The following is a 22,222-nucleotide window of genomic DNA, read 5'->3' on the forward strand; positions in this document are numbered from 1 at the left end:
AAACTTTGGGTGAGTGTGTTGGTGGACACTAAGAAATTGTTGAAGATTTCTGAAATGAGAGCTGTAAGCCACTATAAAATGTTATTTTTGGGGGCAGTGACAACTTTCAGTTTGAAGTTGATTACAGTGACACCTCTGGCTGAACTTGGTAGTGACACCTTTTGCCATGAGCACCATCACCAACTGTCATTAAGACAGGACTCTTGCCTCTTGTGTTCAATTTTTTTTTTTTTTTCAACAATATGTTTATTGATTTTTCAACACTTTTTGAGACACAAAATTACTATCCAATACATTCTAAGGACAATTAAATTTAAACACAACAAAACAATTTTAAAAAGAAATAATAATGATAATAATCATAATCCAAAAAATTAGATTGAATTACAAAAAGTTGATACAAAGTTGAAGTTTTTTTTCCCCAACGACCATCGTGATCACAATTACTGACATCAACAAATTTTACCAGCCTAACACAATGTATGTGAAAAGTCTTTATTTTAAAGAAAATTAATAAATATGCCCCAGATATCCTCAAATAATTTTTGTTTGTCTTGTAGTACTTTTTTTCTTTTCAAAGCCAAGCAGAGAGACGTTTCATTAAACCACCGTGTGATATTCAGCCTAACACACCTTTTCCATGTTAATGCTATTGTTCTTTTAGCCACATACAGACACATACAGAGGTCTATAAAAGCCCATTCTCTGAAGGTCACATTGTTTGATCTTCTTTTTAATACTTTTCTTTGTTCAAGACAACTTTTCCCAGGATGAAAAGCAACAAGTTAATGTATTTATTTGTAGTTATGTAGTGCTATTGTTTGACATGTGAGAACAATCAATCTCTGTATCACTTTTAAAGTCCTCACAGTGCCTTTAATATGCCTATATCTATTTTTATCTCAGTGTGAATCAGAAACAGCTTCATTAGCCAGGTGTGTCAACACATACAAGACATCTTTATGAGGAGTGCAAAGAATGCTGTTTCAAATATGAGGAAAACAGGTGGTTATGACACCTGAGGCAGCAAGTTTGTGGGTGTAGGTGCACTCAAGTCCTTGTTTAATATTAATATATTCACATGCATGCAAAAAAATAGCTATTACCAATCATATATGTTTGTTTAACACCTAACTTTCACTTATCAGACCGTGCAAAACGTGCCTCTCTTGCTGCCAACGGTATTAAACTCATATCACAAAAAATTTAAATTCAGCAAAGACTCATCTTCTCTGCAAAATGCACACAATGTAAAATATAACCAAGCACATCAGCAGGACATTTGAGGACATTGTTCTATATAAGGAAAGCTTAAATTCACATTTTCCCCCACTCATCTTCACATAAAAGCACACCTTACACTTTACAGTCTCTGTTACATTCAAATTAGTCTGCAATAAAGGAAACACAGACAGTGCAGAGCTGTGGCAGCAGGCGGCTCAGTTCATCAATATGTAACACAGTTAAGTGCACAAACCTATTTGGAGTCGTAGCAGTCTGGGATACATTAAATCATGACACTGAGCGTACAGCAGCACATCAGCACAAGGTTAGACAATGTAATTAACTGTACGGCATCCAGGGAGCGTCTGTGTCACATCGGCACATTTTTACTACATACACCTTGTATTCAGACACACTTCATCACTCAGGGGAGAGCGTGTCAGCAATTAAAATGTAATGATTCACCTGCAGCCGACGTAGATGAGTGCAGCTGTATCTGATTACACACAAACTGTTTGGTGGAGCGCCATTCTGGGATGTGATGTCGTTTTAGGCAGAGACAAGAAAAAGTCCTGTGACACCATCACATTACAAGTTACTTTGAAAAGGGGGTATTGTGTTTTTTTTTTCAGGCTTTAAACAGTCCCTCTGGTACATCTGTAGCAGCCTTACATGATTAACAGCTCAGAAAATCCCTCACGGTCTCCTCTCCTGTCTGAAATGGTTTGTTTTGTATCTCTTAAAAGCTTTCTACTTCACAAACCCTCTTCCCTTTGATTGGTTCGCCCTCTGGAGCCCTGTCAAGGAAGAAGCTGCGGGCAGACCTTGGTGTTTGAGGCCCACCAAATCAGTTTAGGAGATCCATATGCAATTACCTCATCATTTCAGGAAGTCTTGTGAAGATCTTGTGGAACTCCTGTGCTATTTTTGTAGAAAAGAGCTTTTTGATACGTTTACAAACAGATCAGGGATTTCTACAAAACATGAATATTTGGTGGTTTAAAAATCTGCAGGTTTGGTATAAACATTGAGCATTGTTACTTTACATCCTTGTTTAAAATACACAAAAACAGAATATTTAATAATGGACTTCTCTGAATGATGCTGTTTTAAATTCAGACCACGTATATTTCAATACCCCCAAATAATGAAATTTTTAACAAATGCTTAAGTCCCAGACCTAAAATGAATTGTTTACACATATAACCCAGCCTTGTCAGAATGACAGTAAAACTAATCTCTGTCTTGTTTTATTTTTGTCTACTCATAATTAACCTTTAATTACTAACTTGAAAAAAATAATAATAATAAAACCACTCTGCGCCATATTGATTTCTTTTAAAACATAACCAAAGTTCAGAAAGTTCAATACTCCATAAATGACTTAATTTCGCTACATAATTAGTGAGCATCTCATGTTGATTAGAAAAGCTCTGAAAAATGAGACAACAATGAGACAAAAACTTCCAAGGTTGCTGCTCCTTCTGGTTGGAACAATCAACAAAAAAACTGAACTGGGCTCATTGCACACTTTTAAGCAGATCAAAAGTATTTTAAAGGCAGATGCAACTGTCTGCAGATGTTTTGTCTGACGTAGTTATTGATGTATTGAATCCTGGAGGTAGTTGTTATGTAGACTAGTTGTTCTGAGTGTGATATCTGTATTTTTGTCTGTTGTAACTGTGTAAATGTGCTGCTGCCTGTCCTGGTCAGGACACTCGTGGAAAATATACCATCTCAATAAGTCTCTTCCTGGTTGAATAAGGGTTGAATAATAATATATATATAAAAAAAAACCCCAGAAATAACACATCAGAGCAAATCTAGGAAAAAAAATGGTGAATTCTCTACACAGGTCACAGGCAGAAGTTTCTATCCCCTGAACTTACTCTTGTGTGAGCTGAAGCCTATATACTTAAACAATTTGTCCATATCCATATCTAACATCCAAACACGCTACCCCTGCTGAGTTCGTGATTGCAAAAAACATGGTGCTGGGAAAAGATTAATATTCACACAGAAACTGCACATTGTGGAATTTGTTGAAAACAATAGAAGTCTTCATGCATGAAAACCTTTATTCCCTCTGGATCGTGCCCCAAAAACTAACTGTTTCTTCTACACTGGTGTAATGTTCTAGATTTTACAGCAGTTCAAGCTGTGCTGCACAAGGCCATGAATCAGCATGATAAGAACTAACTGTGATGACAGGAACTGTTCATTCTTTATCTTCTCTCTCGACAACAACAGCCAATTAACAGGAGGCCCTCACTCAGGATAGCTGTTGTTCTGTGGTTTGTTGAATAAAGTCCACTCAGGTGGACACATTAAAAGCTGCTCCAATTAACTCACATTAAAATTACTCTTCTGGCAGCCCATCCTCATTGTTTATATCAAAATCAACTCACCTGCATGTGAAGTTGGACCCTTCACCATCAATGCAGGAAGCGCCATTGAAACACAGCGAGACATTGAGTGCGGCTTCTCTGCAGACGTCGATGTCAGTCTCACAGGTCTTGCCCGTGTACCCATCCTGACAGAAGCATGCAAATTTATCAATGAGGTCCACACAGGAGCCTCCATTCAGACAGGGAGCAGGAGCACAATCCTGTCAAAGAAAACACAGTGGTGTCCATAAGATTGATCATTTATAAAACACAACGGGTGGTTAGAAATGAAGAAGAATAACAAATTAGAAGTATGTTTACTCTGACCCTGTAAGCAACTCGATGGTTTATCTCTGGAGTCCAGCACAAGCTGTGGTTCAAATCAATTAGCTTTTACACTAAGCAATTTCTTTTAATCAGGTATTTGTACAATGCTTACATGATGCTGGTGGTTCAATTGACTTCTCTTGTAGGAAAAATCAATGAAGTTAGCGATACCAAAGGCCACACAAAGATTACAAACTTCTCCTGCCATTGCTCTTGAACACCCTGCAGGCTTTTATCAATTAAGCTCTACTCACATCGATGTTTGTTTCACATCTGCTGCCGGTCCATCCAGGCTCACAGAGGCAGGAGTATGAATATATTCCATCCCTACAGCTGAGAGCATGACATGATGAAAGGATTGATTGATTTGTGTTTGAAATCAACTCAAAACATCCATATTCATATGTTTTTACGGTCTACAAACCCTAGAATTCCAGTCTTTGAAAAACATGAGTATTTTCCCAGTAACAGAATTAATGACTATATTCGAGAGCAATGAGACAACCTGTAAATGCATCACATTAGCACCTTACAACATGCAACATATGCCTCCCCTCCGCGCTGGCAAGGAGTGCAATTAGAAATAATTCCCTCTCATTTCTGCATAATTTGCAGTTTTAAATGACAGAGACGGATCAGTACCTCCCATGAAGACAAGGCGCTGACATGCATTCATCAATGTTGGTTTCACAGTGGAGCCCTGTGAAGCCGACAGGACACAAGCAGCGGTATCGATTTGGGGCGTCGATACATCTCCCATTATTTTGGCATGGGTTTGAGACACACTCATCAATGTCAATGGCACATCGGGCTCCTAGGAAAAGACATACAGTACATTAGTAAAACATGACATTCGTAAGAACATTAGGTGTTGGAGGAGTACAAATAACTTTTTACAAACAGGAATCAAAAATTGGAAAATCAGCTCCTTTTCTAAATTTGTCAAATCTGGATTCATTTATTTTCCATTCTCATCTATCCCTTCAAAATGTATGCAGGCAGTAAAAACAACAAAAAATGAATGGAAAAAACAACAACAAAGAGTATAAAGGCTGAGTTTGTATAATTCAGCTCCCGCTCTGCTGCACTTTGAATCTCTGGAGACGTCACTGCACATGCTCCAGGACACTGTTCTGCTTTGAAACAGTTTTGTGAGCATGACAAACAGACAGAAGTAAACTACCCAGGCTTTGTTTACAAAGAGGGACAAAATGTGTCAGCAAAGCACATTTCTGTTTTAACTGGTTTCCATAAAAGGAGCAAATTTAACTAACATCAGAGTGCAGCACCAAATCATTTGATGTAATTTGTTCAACTTGTAATGTTTTGTTAGCATCTGAATAAAAACGAACTTATATTTTGTCGTGAAACATTTGGCAGCTAAATCATTTGATTTCTTGTCTGCACTCTTTTGCAGCTGAATACAGACCTTATATGATTAAAAGTAGTCTTTAAATAATTAAATATAGTCTTTAAATGATGAAATAAAAACTTTTAATGATTGATTATATATATGTCACATAGTATATGAAGTATAGACTTGAATTGGTTCAAAAGACTATTAAAGATGTAACTTAAATTTTAATGATGACAATGATAAAATATAGACTTTAATTAAAGTACATTTATTAATAAAAGATGACAAATTTTATAATAAAATATAGTCTTAAATTAAATCTTAATCAAAGATTTCAAATGATGTTATATTGACACAGATAACTAAATATAGTCTTTTTGTGATGAAATACATATTTAAAATAAATTATAGACTATAAATAATGTAAATGATAAAATAGAGATAATTTTGATAAAGTGTAGGCTTTAAATGATTGTTTTTACTCTTTAAATTGTTAAATATATACTCAAAGTGATAAAAGTGATCAAATATAGACTTAAATGATAAATTATATATTCAATGATCAAATTTAGGCTGATCAATCTAATGATTATTGTAAATGATGAAAAATGCATGTGTTTAATGATGAGGTATAGACTTTAAACAATAAAATCTAAAGTCTTAATGACTAAATGTGGACTTAAAAAGACCAATCGGACTTTGAATGATTCAATAAAATCTTTAAAAATCAAAATTCTTTTTTAACTTATTTTTTAATTGACATGAAAGACTCCTTGTGGAAATAGTAGTTGTATGATAAGATTTTTCTTTCTTGAAGTTATTGCATTCATGTCAAAGTTTGTTTGGTTAAGGTTGCTATTCATTAGTTTAATAGTTTCAAACTTTTTGCAAAATCACTGAATCATAACCTGACACATCAAAGATTATCGTAGTGGGAGTTAGTACCAGAAGCTGCATAAACACCAGAATGTTTCTCGCAGAGGAAAAACTGCCTCCTCACGGCATCGAGCACTGTGTCCAGAAAAGGCTTCCTCACCAGCGTGACATGTTTTCCTCTCTGTACTCTTTGGAAACCTTTGATAAAAAGTGATCACAGACTGACAGCCATGGTAAACATGAGCGTGCCGTGTGTAGTTAACCAGCTCTGCATTGCAGGATTCCTGAGGTCTTCTTTGGCAGGATTTTACCTCAGGTCACCTCTTTCAAACACATTATCCTCCTGTTCCTGACAGCAAGCCTTTAAAGCTTCTGATGAAAAGAGGTTCTGTTGTAAAAAATGATTCAAAGGAGCTTTAACTTCAGCCTTGTGGCTCTTTTTGGTGCTTCATTAATTATTACATGAGGAGACACCCTTTAGATTCATGCTGCTGTTGACTTTGATTATCAGCTTGACTATAAATAGAAACTAAATCAAAGCCTGAAGCTGAATTTTTTTTCTCCCACAGTGAGTTTCATCCAAGTTTTAACCCTCATAATTTTCCAAAATATCTTGTGAACAAATTGTTATCTAACTTTTGATTGAGAGAAAAATACATAAGAACAGAATCGGTTTGTTATATAAACATGAATATAAAAACAGATGAATAAGAAAGGGAAAACACAAGATGTGCCGTGAACAGCTACGACTTTATACATCTGATTTTCCCAGATGGTTGTTCTGACCTGTGAAAGTAAACAGGAAACATTTGTTGATGCTATTACTTTAAAAACTCTCACTTAAACATCCTTGGGTTTCAGTCTGTAGTCAAACTAAAACAAGATGACTTTTCACTATGAGTTGGAAATTTAATTGAGTGGCAGGTAATCAATTCAGAAAATAATGAAAAATAAAAATGATCTCAAACTTTGGGCCCAATATGACAGGTTTATTTTACGTGAATTAAATATCAGCATACCACAATATTGGATTTTTGCTCCGCATTCAGATGGTGGGGTCAGAATTTTGAGTAAAAAACAAGAAAAGCTTGCTCTGTCCTATTTTGTATCAATGCTCCACGCCACAAAGCTCAAATCATCTCAAAATGTTTTCTTGAACATGGTGATGAGTTACTCCAATGGTGTCCACAGTCACCAGATCCTAATCCAATAGAACTTCTTTGGGATGTGGTGGAATGGGAGATTCTCACCGTGGATTTTCAGATAACAGATCTGCAGCAACTGTATGATTCTATCACTACGATATGGAGCAAAATCTCTGAAGAAGGTTTCCAGCACGTTGTTGAAGCTATGACACCAAGAATTAAGGCGGTCCAACCTCGACCTATCAAGATGGACATAAGAAAGTGTGTATTTTAAATCTATAGTTTGACTTCTGTTCCTGCTGTTGATATTGAGGTGGGATTTATGCCCTAAACTGCAACCAGTCAGCAGGGGGAGCTCTAAACCTTTTGTCTTCACTCATGGTATGTACTTTTTAAAAAGAGTCACATTTCTGTAAGTGTTACAGAATTTGATCTCCATCACTGTTGAGTTTACTATGTTAATATTTCATTCAGCAGACTCTCCTATAATGGTCTATAGGTGTCAGATGATTTGCAAAAGGCACAACACAAACGCAAAAACCAAAACATGAATGCAAAAGCCATGACACAACAGAAATACAGCCACAACAAAAGTTGAGAGGACAGTTATCCTAATGGTTACAGGAAGCGTGAGAGGAAGTTAATGTTATTTTTCTTCTATAACTTAAACTATGATTAATATAGCTCTAATGCTAAAGTAAATAAAGAAATAAAAGAACTATGAAGAACAACCCTACCAAGCTATATTTATTATAAATGAAGTTAATCATTTATTTAATTTTACAACTTTTCTATGTCCAGTTGGATAAGTAACCTATTTACTTACTCAATATAACTTCCGTCATATTGTCATGTTTGCATTTGTGTTGTGGCGTTTGCATTTGAGTTATCGTTTTTGTTTTTGGGTATTTGCTCTTGTTTTTGTGTTGTGGCTTTTGCATTTGCGCATTTGCTCTTTTTTTCATGTTGTGGCTGTTGCATTTGTGTAATTGCTCTTGCATTCATGTTTTGGCTTTTGCATTTGCTTTATTTTTTTTTGCATTCGTGTTTTGGCTTATGGATTTGCGTTTTTGCTTTTGCACTCGTCTGTTGGCTTTTGCATTTGCATTTATTTCTCTTGCATTCCCGTTGTGGCTTTTGCATTTGCTCATTAGCCCTTGCATTTGTGCTTTGGCTTCAGCATCCATGTATTTTGCTCTTGCTTTTGTGTCCTAGTTGTTGCATATGTATTGTAGTTTTTGCAAATAGTCTGACACCCACCGGCCACAGCACTCTCTTGTCCAAAGTGACTTACATCTGAGGGTAAGTACAAGACAAGCAGAGACCAAAACAGGAGGGAACATTGTGAGTGAGTGAATGAGTGTCACTCAGAGCTTCACGTCCATTCAGAGACAGGTGCTGACAGGCAGTGCTGGAGGACATGCACAGGGTGTTAAGAAGCCTTTTGTAAATATAGTAAGTTGGAAACAGGGTTTTGGATTTGATACGAGGAGCAACGGGGAGCCAGCAGAGGGGTACAAAGAGCAGAGTGACGTGCTATTTTGGGCTGGTTGAAGACGAGTGGGGCTGCTGCATTCTGGATCATCACGCTGTGAGGCTATAAGAAGCTGCAGTAGCTAAAGTGTGATATCAAGAGAGCCTGAACCAGGAGCTGTGCTGCATGCTCTAACAGGCTCTTCCTGATGTCTTACAGGGCAGATCAGCATGACCAAGTGATGGAGGCTTCTGAAACCATAAAAGAAAAAAGAACAAGACATGCTGCACCAATGACTGACCCCTTTAATATCCCTGAGAAGAACTAAGCAGCCCTGAACTAATGGAAAAAGTGTGTCACATACTGTACGTGCTGCATTTTCTTACAGAGCTCCTCGTTGACAGCGAACAATACGACTGCTCTGTCTCAAATGTGCTGACTCCAATTATCCTCAAATCAACTTCTGTCATCACTCTACATCAACCACATAAAGATAAGTCTGAAGAGACTCCATAGTATTCATCTTTGATGCAGACTCTACAAAAATAGCAACAAGGTCAGAAAAGAAATGAAAGAGGAGAGAGATCAAGCTGTGAAGAAATCACCAGATACCAGGAGCTGCCAAAATGCGCCTCCCACTTCAGACTGTCTTCTAACAGATCCACATCAGTGATTAGTTGTGTTTAGGAATTACAAATTATTTACTGAGTAGTTGTACATTTTACAAAATGGCATTTTAGTGATCTTGTTTTGCACTCACGAGCTAAAAAGATCATCTGCTCCCACTCACATTCATCTAAGACTTTCAGAAGCTGAAGATAAAAAAAACTCTGGCTGACCCACCGGGAATCATTTGGTTAGCTTTTCATCTGTTGGCCACAAACAAACGCAGTGACAAAAGGAGCACAAGGTTATTTATCCTCTCCTGTGATTCACCATGAGAGAGAATAAAACAAAAACTGTCCTTAGCGTCCACAACATCCATCAAGTTCTCACGGTCGGGAAAATGAAAGGGCTGCTTTGTTGTGCAAAACTTCTTTCATTTATCTAAAAGGACGACTACGCCGAAGCTGAAAAATTAAAAGTCCATGACTGCAAAGACTTAAAACAATCCAGAAATAAAAAGAGAAAGTTGCTACAGACAGTGAACTATGGGTAATGTAATTCAGAAGTGTGACGAGGGAAATGAAGCAATAAGTGAAGAACGATGGTAGAAAATCTGATCTGATGAACACACACATTTTTATGCCACTTCTTGTTCACATTATCCACAGACTGATGCTCACATTATGTATTCTGATGTTTTTTGTTTCAGTAAGAAGTGAAAAAAGTACTTCAGCTGTAAGATATAAAGAGGAGTGACCTACGGATGAGGCACATGCTGAATATTCAATACTTCCGACTGTTCAGAAAGGGTCTGAAAGCACTTTCAAGACTCCAATTCTTACTCAGTTTAACAAACGCACGGATTGGCTTTTTTATAATGCTTGAGGGATTAATGAGAGAAGGATATGTATCTATTGACTTGACATCTTCTTCAAAACCATTTGATTAAGCTCTCTTACGCAGGGGTGATCTGCCCCAAAGGTCAGCAGCACATATTATTATAAATGATACCTCACAGTTAAAAACAAATAATAGGTTAAAAGGTGCAAACGAGATTAAGTGCAGGCTGTGATAACAGACAGGAAACTGTTTAGAAAATACAGCCACTGTGCAATGGTCTCAATGTAAGATAAAGGTTCACTCTTACCGGGAGTAGCAAAAACAAAAACAGACGATCTTTTGTTCCATCAGCCGTTGGCGTAGGCAGAAGAGGCCCAGTCGAATGTGACATTTAGGTCAAAGCAAAGACTGGATTCTGAAATAGACTATGTATCTCTATGGTTGGCCTTATTAATGCCATAAAAGTGGTGTTATTTTCTCCCATGGCTCTTGTATGTCTTTAAATGTATGCTGGGATGAATCTCCATTGTTTATTACAAATGTTAGATGCCACTGTCACATCCTTCTGGAACAAAAAAAAAGATTTTCTAGGAACCACCTGTCATATATATATATATATATATATATATATATATATATATATATATATATATATATATATATATATATATATATATATATATATATATATATATATATATATATATATATATATATACATATATGGTTTGTTACATTAAGCCCAGAGTTCCTGTGACTTTTTTTTTTTTTTTTTTTTACATTTTACAAGAATAAAGACATTTTGTTGCTACATTGAGTCATGTGTTTGGGTTCTCTAAAGAGGTTCTTGTCACCACTTGTATAAATATAAACAAGGAGGCTTTGGTTGACCATAGTCTAAATTTCATTACTGGACAGCAAACCAGCATGCAGTATCCTTTTAGTGTAACTGTTTTCCAAAAACTAAAACGCCAGTGAGCAGACCTGCCTGGCTTCAAAAGAAATTAGCTAACACTTCTTTTCTATTCCTTTGAGGAATTTTACCAAACCTTTGTCTCCCAAACAGTTACCTGTAGAACACTCTGACAAATACCAGCAAATCAGGAAATTTCTCAAAACTCATCACAAACTATGAACAGAAACCTGTTCATGCCATACTGGATTATAATCTCAGATATGAACCTTTGGGCAAAAGGATCTCATGTGACACTGTCAGACAACAAACTGAAAAAAAACAATGGGAACTTAATCAGTACACTGCAGCATCATAGCAGATAACTGTTTTTAACAACCACTAATAGCATACAAAAATTTTGGTGCTGATCTCATTCTAAATCGTGGATAACAGGCATATATATATATATATAAAAGTAGACCATTTCAAGGTCACTCATAAAGTCCTCACAGGGCCTTTGAGATTACAGGTATCAATCAGTGTATCATATTTCAAAATGTACAACCAATTATTTCATTTGTCTTAAGTTAAACCCACAAACCACCAACACCATGCATTGTACATTAACTGTTTCAAACAAAACATGCAACTTAAGACAAAACGTGGAAAGCCATGATGATGTTATACACTTCATACTACCTTGAACTTTCTCAAGTAAAATGCATTAAAGCATCTAATTGCATCAGAGGTTCCTTTTAGTCAAAGCACATCGTATTAAATCTTTTCACAAAGCAAAAGCAAAAGCAGAAAACAGAAAAACCAATTCACCAAATCCTACACAGCAAACAACATCCTCATCCTCTCACAATGTGCTGACTGAGGAAGCTGTACCAATGTGCTGATTGCACTGTACTATCACTCAAGGGAACACGCTCCTTAATGATGGGTGAAGAAGAAAAAAGACAAGGTGACGAATAGTGTGCTTAAAGCGTGATTTATATAAACTAGATTAGCCATTAATCATGTCACTGTAATGGCTTCTGACCTCGGTACACAATGCCGTGCCTGTGTACAGTTAAACAGCACATTATTGAGAGGCAGAGCCCCTCTGAAGAAACATCCTAAATAACGCTCAGACAGCTGAGACGCAGGCAGCTGTCTCACAGTACAGGAAACAGCAGGCTTTGTAGTGTCTGTCACTACGACACTGAGTGCAAAAATCACAACAGCAGTAGAAATAAAACAAGATTACACATGATTAGCTTAGAGCAATAACTGAGACCTGGTATTCGATAAGGGACTCATATCGACACCTGACTTGGCAAGGAGTCAAATGCTTAAAGATCCAAAAAAGGAAGTCTTTAATATGAAAATCATATTCTCTAAGTGGGTCATAAAAACTAGGATGAAAGCTGCTGAATGTGTCAGAAATATAAATTAAGTAAGTATTGGGCTTCTTGCTCCAATGCTTTTTTTAAAGCTTGAATGTTTTCCCTTGTGAAATAGCTTTAAGAAAGGAGGTAATAAAGGTTGTGTGTATAAATTTATCCTTAAATTACATGGTTTATAGAAGATGCGGTAATAATATTGTGTTCAAACAATTGAATTCAAAATAAGAGCCCAGAAATCCTGCTTTATCAGAGAGACTTATTTTAGTTTCTTACAGTTTAATTAACAAACAAGAGCAGTCTAAAACACATACATTTGTTGGATACTTTGGTATTAACCTGAAGGCATTCTGCTGCTCTGGATCTTAATTAAGATTTCATCCAGCGTACACAGAAAACTTTAATGTACAATTTGTAAATTAAATATGAATATGATGTAATTATTTCCTAACACTTTATAATTAGGGCTTTTCTATCTGCTAGTAAAACTTTGATGGGTTTTTTTTTCACATATAACTAAAATGGCCAATACTTCTGAAGTTACTCTGAAAAACAAGCAGCCACTGAGGAACTAAAACATGGGTTGGGCTTTGTTTTGGTAGGTATAGAAAGAACAAGACTTTTTAAAAATTGTATTTGTTTTGGTCTTTTTCTGCCTTTATTTAGAAAGAACTTGACAGTGGAAAAAGCAGGAAACAGGTTGAGAGGGGGGAGTGGTATGCAGGGTAGATGCCAAGGCGGAGATACATACTGGGTGCCAGCTTTTGGCTAGTTTCTTGTGATGTGCAACCTAGACCACTAGGTTATATCAGTGACCCAAAACATAGGCTTTTTCACCTTTTAACTTTTCTATACGTGAGTAACAGGAATTTACCAATCAGATTCTGCTATCAGGTATCCGTTTGATGCTGCTTTAAAAAGATCTAGATATTGGTGACTAAAGGCTGATCTATGGGACACATCTATTCAACTCAGTTCTATGCTCTTCTGTGTTTATCACATCCATGTGTGTAGTGCATCATCAACTCGCGCAGCCAGGTGGATATATGCTAGGCAGAGCTAAATACCATAAAGGAAGATAACTACAGAATTGGAGATCTACTCAGCACATATTTATACATGAATAGTCCCATTAAATGAATAATACAGGCAGTTTAATTTGATTTTGATTTCATTTTGGTTTACAAAGTTAGAAAAGCCTAAAGTTCCCAAAACATAATCTTCATATAAAGGAATTGTGTGTGTGTGTGTGTGTGTATATATATATATATATATATATATATATATATATATATATATATATATATATATATATATATATATATATATATATATATATATATATATATATATATATATATACATATATATATATATATATACATATATATATATATATATATATATATATATATATATATATATATATATATATATATATATATATATATATATATATATATATATAGGAAAAATTTACAACAGAAGAAAAGCAGCAGAGTAAAAAACTTCCATTTAGCTTAAAATAATCCATTAAAGAGAGCAGATTTAGCTCTGGAGTGATTCACTGGAAGTAGCTTCAGCTTTTTGATTTCAAATGGACCCTTCCTGGTCAATTTAAGACCAGTCCTGCATGCAGACACCAGTAAGAGAGACGGGTATTAACCTGGAGGGACATGGTTTTACTGGATCTTACACATTTCTGCAGGTTGAAATGTGTAACAAATTAAAATTATATGTAATATGTTTTGTGCTAGTCCATTTCATCAAGCTCTCATGATACCTGCTTTAACTTTCAGTTTGAATTTAAAATGAGGGAGTGTTAGTGTGCACTGTCCAATAAACAACCGCTGAGAAAATTCTGTGTGCGTGAGCATGTGTATGTGTGCGTGGTTGCGGCTGGTGGGAATTAAGTCTCATCACGGCTTAATACATCCATGGAAGTGAGTAGATATAGCAGCAGAGTGATTTATTAGTAAGTAGCTTCAACTGTAACAATCAAAATGAATGTTGGCACTCCATATGCTTTGACTTCCCTCATGGCTGAAGCACATAATATCATAATACCACCAAGTGACACATCGAGTTAGAGCCCTGCAGGGTAAGAAGAGATGACACATCATACCATCTAAACAGAATTACGTTTCAATCAATTCCAATCAGGCTGTAAAAACACAATGTGATGAATCACCCTATAAGACTGCAAATTTAGTATTAGAGAAGAATAATAATAAGTTACACATCGCTGCTGTGGGAAAACAAAAGTCTTGATGTGATTTTGTGAAAAGTTTTTTGTTGTTTCTTTTCTTACAAGAGCAAATATTTCGTGTGAGTTCTTCTCAGTTTGAGCCGATCCAAACCGTATCCTCTGGCTACTCTCCGGCTCTCTTGGGGAACCCTGTTTCCTCCGATGAGCTTAGAGCAACAGAAAAGTAATGACTTGTACTATGCTGTGCGTAGGCCTAATAATAAAAGCTGCTTCTGTGGGAATTGGGCCATGTGTGTCAGGATCGGCTCTCCAGAGTAGCAGTACCTCTGAGACCCCCCCTCCCTCTCCCGACTGGGGAAGGATAAATTGATGATACAGTGTGGAAGACAAATGAAATTAATCTTACCGGCACCTTGACAGGAATTGGCTTTAGATAGTGCACACACACACATGCACACACTGCGGTGCTAAAATAGCTTGATATCTGCCAGAGTGGAAAATAAGACAAATGGATTGAAGTAAAACAACAATAAGGTTGTGAGACTAAAGAGGCTGATGAAATGAAATAAAGCAGCTAACAGACAATGTGACATTTTCATCAGATTAAACAGGTGACATGAATTTATCTCGTTAGCTTTACTGAAAAGCAGGCACTGTATCTTGCAGAGACAGACGGGGCTAATTAAAAGCAAGCATTGTGAGGCAGGTCTTTTTTTTTTCCTAACACCATGCCAGATCAGTGTCAGAGTTGCCCCAGCGGTGCGCAGCCACAGAATTCATGGTAAAGCTTTTTAGACTCTTATATTGATCTTTACGTCACCTGAGGGCGAAAGAGCTACCTGAGTATCCAGGGCGACAGACACACTCGAAGCCCCCGGGCGTGTTGATACAGATGCCCTCATGTAGGCAAGGTGAAACTTCACACTCATTCACATCCAGGTCACACAGCGTTCCAAAATAACCAGGAGGGCAAACACAGTGGAACCTGAGGAAGATGAGATAACACTCAATCATTAGAAATAAAAAAATGTCAGGACCAGCCTGTAGTCAGTAATTATAGAGGACTGTTATAATGTCAGGTTGGAAAATTAAGGAGCAGATGCTTGTTTTTCAGAAATCTCTCAGAGAGAAAAAACATCATGTGTTTCAAATCCACCATCCTCCGAACGAACAAAAAAAAAAAAAAAAAATGTTTTATCCCTAAACTGAGCAGCGATTAAAACCCTTAGTGTATATTTATGGCTCTACTTGAGAGGAAAAACCTAAACCTGTGTGATAATGCTGTTTTCTTAATGTGAATTATTTCTGCAGCTAGGTCTAAGTTTCCTTGTCCAAAAACCTCACGGGGGAGGCTTCACCTGTTTGCAAAACATAAAAAAATAAATAAATAAATCAGTACTTAGCCATTGCTTTTTTTGAAACCTTGTTGACACACTTTGATGAATTTAAAAACACTTCTCATGATTAAACCAGTCACATCTTTTAAATTTCTTTAATGTGCTCAGAAATTTACTCCCATGTCGATGAAAAAATGTCAAGCTATGTCAGGGGAAACTAAAATATACTCTAATGTGTAGGCTCTTGTGTGTGTAATAGTATAATAGAAGGCATTCAATGTTTAAATGGGTTTAAACCTTGACTTTCAAGCGTAGTGTTGTCTAAAGTCATTTACAGCTGTGCCTGATAACAGAGTTCAACGTGTGTTGAATGCAGACCTTGATTGCTGGAGTTAAGTTCATGGCTTTCATGATGTCTGCGCTAAACGTTGCTGGAGGGAGTTTAGCTCCTTTATAATCCAGTAATGCTGCACAGCTGCTCTCTGGCATCACATTATAACCCTGAGAACAAACAGAGGCATGTAAGCTGAGGTTGCATTCTGATGCTAAATGCTAACTATGAAATGGAAAAGAAGGCATTTTTAAAATTGTGATTTAGAGACCAAACTGAATTTTACGGTTCTAACTCAGATGACTCAAAAGTACTGTTCAGTGCTCCATTTCTCTTTATTCCATATTTCTATTTGGAAATATGGTGTGCTCCATACCCATTAATCATAAAAAATGTTGCTTTTCACAAAGCTGCCTTAAAGTTATGAACTTCCTTTTTTACTTAAAGTATTCACTGAGATAAATGTGGATGTATAATAAGCTAGCCTTCGGTAAATATAAGGAAATGCATGACTGCTAAAATCTGCAGTTCGTCAGGTGTCCACTTGAGGCTGGCTCAGGGAGTACCTGAGACCACATACAAACCAAGCAAAAAATATTTTTTCAAATGACTTCACTCTGAATAGCTCATTTCTCTATCAGCACAAGCAATAGGGGGTCAAAGTTTTCAAAACATACAGTTTTAAATACTATGAGGCAGGCACTTAGCTGTTCCCACCAAAGACAATGAAAAACGGATGTAGTCTTATGACATCATCTATCTATTTCTGTAACTGGGGAAGTGAAGCAAAAAGGCCTTGAGAGCCAAATTAGAAATGGGGTGGGCTTTGAGTAGGGATGGGAGAAAAAAATTAATATGTATCAGGATTTTTTGTTTGGCAATATCAAAATCAGGATTCTTTGTCAAAAAATTGATTTTTTCTCCAAATTAAAATTTTTCATTTCAGTCTTTGTTTATAGACTGGATTGGGAAAAAATTACCACTTTTCTCCAGCAGAGGGTGAAATGTTTTCTCTTTGACTCACCTGATGTGCATTTTCTACAAAAAAAACAAAAAAAAAACAGCTCCTGATAATGTCTGTAGACATTTTTATCATTATTTAACTATTTTACATGGTCTGGTGTTAAAAAGCAAACAAAAATACAAAATCGTAAATATTGAAGAATCGCAATTTAAATCCAATGGATGGGTGAATGGATGGATGAATTTATGGTTATATGTATGGATAAATGTATGGATGTGCGGACGGTTTGATGAGTGTTTTATCTGGCAGAGAAACATTTCACTATGGAACTCATATAATTCAGTGAGATTATGAGTCTTTGTCGCAAGTGTCCTTGTGGAGATTGGAGGTTGCAGCACAGTTTACAAAGTTTCTGACAGATAAAAGTAGCCCACACATACAAACATAATAAGAGGCATTTTGAAAACATCTAAGCACATAATATGGAATAAAACAGCAAATATTTGTCTTGAATAAACCATCATCACATTTTTGAAGAAAACAAAAAGTACACAGATTTTATTTCTTGCTGCTTTCTCTGTTCAAGATAACTTTCTGCAGGACACAGAGCGGTGAGGTCATCTATTGAATTGTATAATAAATCAACAAAACTTTGATTCATAACCTTCAGCTTACAAAAGTTGATCAGAGGGTTTTGGCAGGCACTAAAACTCAGTCCAAACAGTAACCAGCCTTGCAGTTGATAATCTCATTTCACTTTGTAGGTCATGAGGAGGCATCAGTATAAAAATGACCTGATTTGAAAATCGGTCAAAAACTCCTCACAGTGCTTTTGAGAAAAAATGAAAAGGCTGGAAAGACAAAAAGGACTCAGTGAGTGTAGTGAAGAGATTCATCACTCCACCACTGATGAACTTGGTCAGCTTGTTGGGTCAGGGAGACGGAGATAGCGGCGTGTGTAGTGTTTGCAGTGGGCAGCGGGGTTAAAGCACACCTGATGTGAACTCCCTGGACTGTGCAATCAGAGGAGTGCTCTGAGCAGGGCCAGGTCACATGGGAGCCAAATCATGACGGGAGACAAACTGGAGACAAACCATTTAGGACTCAAATTGGCCCTGGGACTGCTCTTCCCATCTGTCCAACTAAGCCTGGAAGCCCCGGGGCTCCCATTAAGCACAGCAGAGAGAAGCACCAGCGGAGTGAAGCCCAATCTAGATACATGATGTGTTCCTGCTGAATCCGCTCTCTGTCTTTGGGAGAGCAGCTTATGTGTGTCAAGGAGGAAGACGTGCTCGTTATATAAACAGGAACACTTTGAGGGAATATGCTCCAACCTCACCTGCTGTCTTCCACAACCCTTTGTCTATAAACAAAATGAATTCAGCCTGACAGTTTTTTCTATATGCACAAGGGCAAAAAGAATAAAGGATCTAATTTCAGACAAAATAACAGGGTGTTTTCACACTCACTTGTTCACAAGGTCTTGACAAATAGCAGCGTTGTAGCAGGGGCTGGAGGCACACTCGTTGACATCTTCCTCACATTGAAGGCCAGAAAATCCCATCTTACAATCACAGCTGGGGAAAAAAATCATTAATATTGATATTTTGTCACAGAAGGCAAAAGAAGATCTATGGGGTTCCCACTGGCATATGCAGAGAGCAAAAAAAAATCATTACAAGTTTAATGATATTAATTACACATCACATACAGTCTGATAGAGGGAACAATGTAATAACACACAGGTTGTGACATATGGCCTGTTCAAGCCGGGACTATGAATACAGTCATTCTGAGTATTTAAGTCCAATGTAACAATGTTTTAATTTAACTCTGTCATCAAACCTTGATGTTATTTATTGAATGCAGTCCAGTGTTATTCTGTCCACAGATTAGAGACACATTCTTTCTTGTTTTTATTTTTTAAATTCATATTTTATATTGATACACTCAGACTGACCACAGTGGCTTTTACAGAGTTTAAGTTTTTAAACATGCCTCCTTGAAAACCTCAAAGCCTGTATGATGAGGGTTAATAGAAGCAAATTGAATAAAAACATTTAATCCTATTTCATCCTCAAAATATGGCCTGAATAGAAAGGTTTCCTCAAGACGATCAAATCAAAGCAGCAGGATAATTCCATCAAACCTGTACAGAAATGTTACAGACACTGGACTGACTAATGTTTCCAGTCCATCACGACCGTGTCTGACATTTCCTTTTCTCTGCAGAAATGAAAAGCTGGTCGATTCTTACCTGAAACTGTTGACCCGGTCCACACAGTCGCCCTGGTTCTGGCATGGGTTTGAGCTGCACTCGTTGGTGTCAATTTCACACCAACTTCCTTCAAATCCTGAAAGATAGATGAGATGGTCATGGATCAGCAAGCCCCAGTACATCCTGAAAACGTCAGGCCGATGATAACAAAGGCCCCAGTGAATGCCATTTTAATGGAACTAGTAGCCCCTGTAGCATATCTCATCTTCCAGCTCTCAGCACTCACTGTTTCCCCTTTGAGAGTGTGTAAGTCTAATAATACTTTAGTGCCACAGACAGATTGGTCTGAGGGTTAGTGGTTTGGGGTTTGGGAGGTGTGTGTCTGTGTGAGCCAGCGTGCATTTGACTCTGTGTGTGTGTGTGTGTATGTGGGAGGGAGCGAGCAGGGGGACATCTTGTTAAGTTAGGGTAAGAGGGAGAGACTAAGCCCAAGAGCTCTTTTGCCCTGGTTCATTAGGGGGTTGAGGGGCACGATGGCTAAGCAGATCAGCACGATGTTTTGTTGTACTTTTGAAGGCAGCTGGGAGCTCGTAATGTTGTGCCTGTCGGAGGGATTCCTCTGCTGCTTGATCTTGGTCTGGTCCCAAAAATAAGGAGGCAGGGGAGTTCTGCTGCAGAAGATGATGATCTAAATGATGCAGTTTTAAGTGGTTAAAACGAATAAAATTACTTACAAGGAAAACACTGATGCAATATTGTATCGAAGCCTACTGAGATCATAAAGAGTAAATAACAGAGCAAGTCATAAATCTTAGTCGCCTCTAAGAAGTGATTATCTAACTCCGAAAAACACATTTTAATCTATTTGATTTAATTTTATTCATGTTTTAAAAACCCTGTACCTGTAATTAAAGGATCTCACATTGGGCCTCACCACAACAGCCAAAGTTGGCCCTGACACAGCAGACACAACTGATACAGTTTTTAAGATACTAAACCTCCAATGATGCCATAAATAATTGTGCTTATATAAGAGATGTTAGCTTAGCTCACTGGAAAAGATGCAAAATTTTGCTACAATGCAAGATTGTCCCTATGACGTGACGTTTTCACAAGTATGAGATTTTTTTGTGCCAAGCTTGATTCCTGATGGATAACCTTGAATCTAACTTACTGGTGTTAACTTCAATGCTTCTTAAACTGTAAGTTGTGCTCTGTTTTATTTGAGAAACTAGTTGGATTTCTCAGCTGGCTTTCTGTCTTTCTTGCATTTCTGATTCATATCCTGATTTCAGTGTCAAAGTCAAGACATTTTGCTTTATTGGCCGTGGTCATATCAATCCTGTCAGCTCACAGGGGGCTGACTACACCTTTGAGTCAATTTAGTTTGTAAGACTCTATGAAAAAGAGCCCAATTTTTCACCTGATACAGCGTTAGATGTAAGATCTAACGTTTTATAGTTCAAGCTAAGACTATAGTTAATGGACGTAGTCTCCTCGATGACACCCGTCTCTTTCTGAAACGGAAAACGAAGCAAATCGGCTATCACAGCCATATCAAAAGTGGTAAGGACTTTACATATAGCGTGCCTGTCAGTCACGTGACATGAGCTGTGCCTGATTGGGTGAGACCGCGATCTTAATATCCTCTGAACTGCCGAGTTTAAAGAAAAAAATCTGTCCCGTACAGTGTATGCAGATAGTAAAATTAGTGATTCATACAGGAAACATTTTTGAATGTTGTAAATAGGTTAATTTCTCTTGAAAACATTTTTTTTTTTGGCTTGGTGTGTATGTGATTTCCGGTACATCCAGAGCTAGCCTTGAGCGGACACTCGAGAAACAGCAGATTCTAGCACTTCTGCAATGTCTCATAGTCTTAGACCAGAGGTTGCCACTTGAATTCAAGGGGAGAAAGGAAAAATAAAACTTTTTTGTTGTTGTTTTTTTTCATCTCTAGCTGCTCAAGGATCATTTCCTCTATTTTTATCACCACAAGAGGGAACAGTAACTGATCCATCCATCAACTAAAAAGGGGAGGTGTTCTTCTTTTTTTTAAGTCTTAATACTGTCCCTCTGGCCTCCTGTCGGAGTTTTACATGAATTACAGCTCGTAAAAATCATTTTTATTCTCACCCTGTTGTTTGAGAAAACCTACATTGTGGTACTGTCTCTTTACGGCTTCTTTCCCTCTGATTGTCCAGCCCTCTGGAGGCCTGTCAGGGGCGGAGCTATAGGCAGACTTGGTGTTTGAGGCCTGTCCATCCAACATGGACCAGATAAACTGAACAGATAAATTAAACTCTGTTGGAACACCTCAAAAGAACTGACCTTGGTAAAGTAACACTTAAACAGGCTTCAAGTTATTAATGTCAGGTGATAATAACATATGAAAACCATCCTATTTTAAGTTTAAAGACTTTAAGGGTTTTATAATTTGGTTAATGTCATTGTAAATTCTGAACTGATAAAAATCAGTGTTGTTTTGTTTTGTTTTGTTTTCTGTTAAAATACCCCCCATAAAAACAATAAAATGAATCTATAAAACATCACACTATTCTTATTTCCTTTTACTTAAGGCCACCATATGAGTTTCAGATGACCTGAAGTTGACAAAATGAAAAAATGTATACTGAGACATCGT

General features: G+C 37.1%; 1 protein-coding gene across 1 annotated transcript in view; it reads right to left on the bottom strand.

Moving 5' to 3' along the window:
* Positions 1–22,222, bottom strand: part of eys (eyes shut homolog) — a 265,468-nt gene that overhangs the window by 116,768 nt on the left and 126,478 nt on the right. Inside the window, exons 26-31 of the mRNA XM_074676533.1 lie at positions 19,618–19,714; positions 18,830–18,937; positions 15,568–15,713; positions 4,581–4,752; positions 4,193–4,271; positions 3,633–3,832 (exon numbers count right to left, since the gene is read on the bottom strand). Of these exons, the coding sequence (XP_074532634.1) occupies positions 3,633–3,832; positions 4,193–4,271; positions 4,581–4,752; positions 15,568–15,713; positions 18,830–18,937; positions 19,618–19,714 (802 nt within the window). The remainder of the gene's footprint in view (positions 1–3,632; positions 3,833–4,192; positions 4,272–4,580; positions 4,753–15,567; positions 15,714–18,829; positions 18,938–19,617; positions 19,715–22,222) is intronic.

Source organism: Halichoeres trimaculatus, unplaced genomic scaffold (genome assembly GCF_033239565.1).
Source record: "Halichoeres trimaculatus isolate MK-OKI-2021-1 unplaced genomic scaffold, fHalTri1.1 fHalTri1_scaffold_8, whole genome shotgun sequence".
NCBI lineage: Eukaryota > Metazoa > Chordata > Actinopteri > Labriformes > Labridae > Halichoeres > Halichoeres trimaculatus.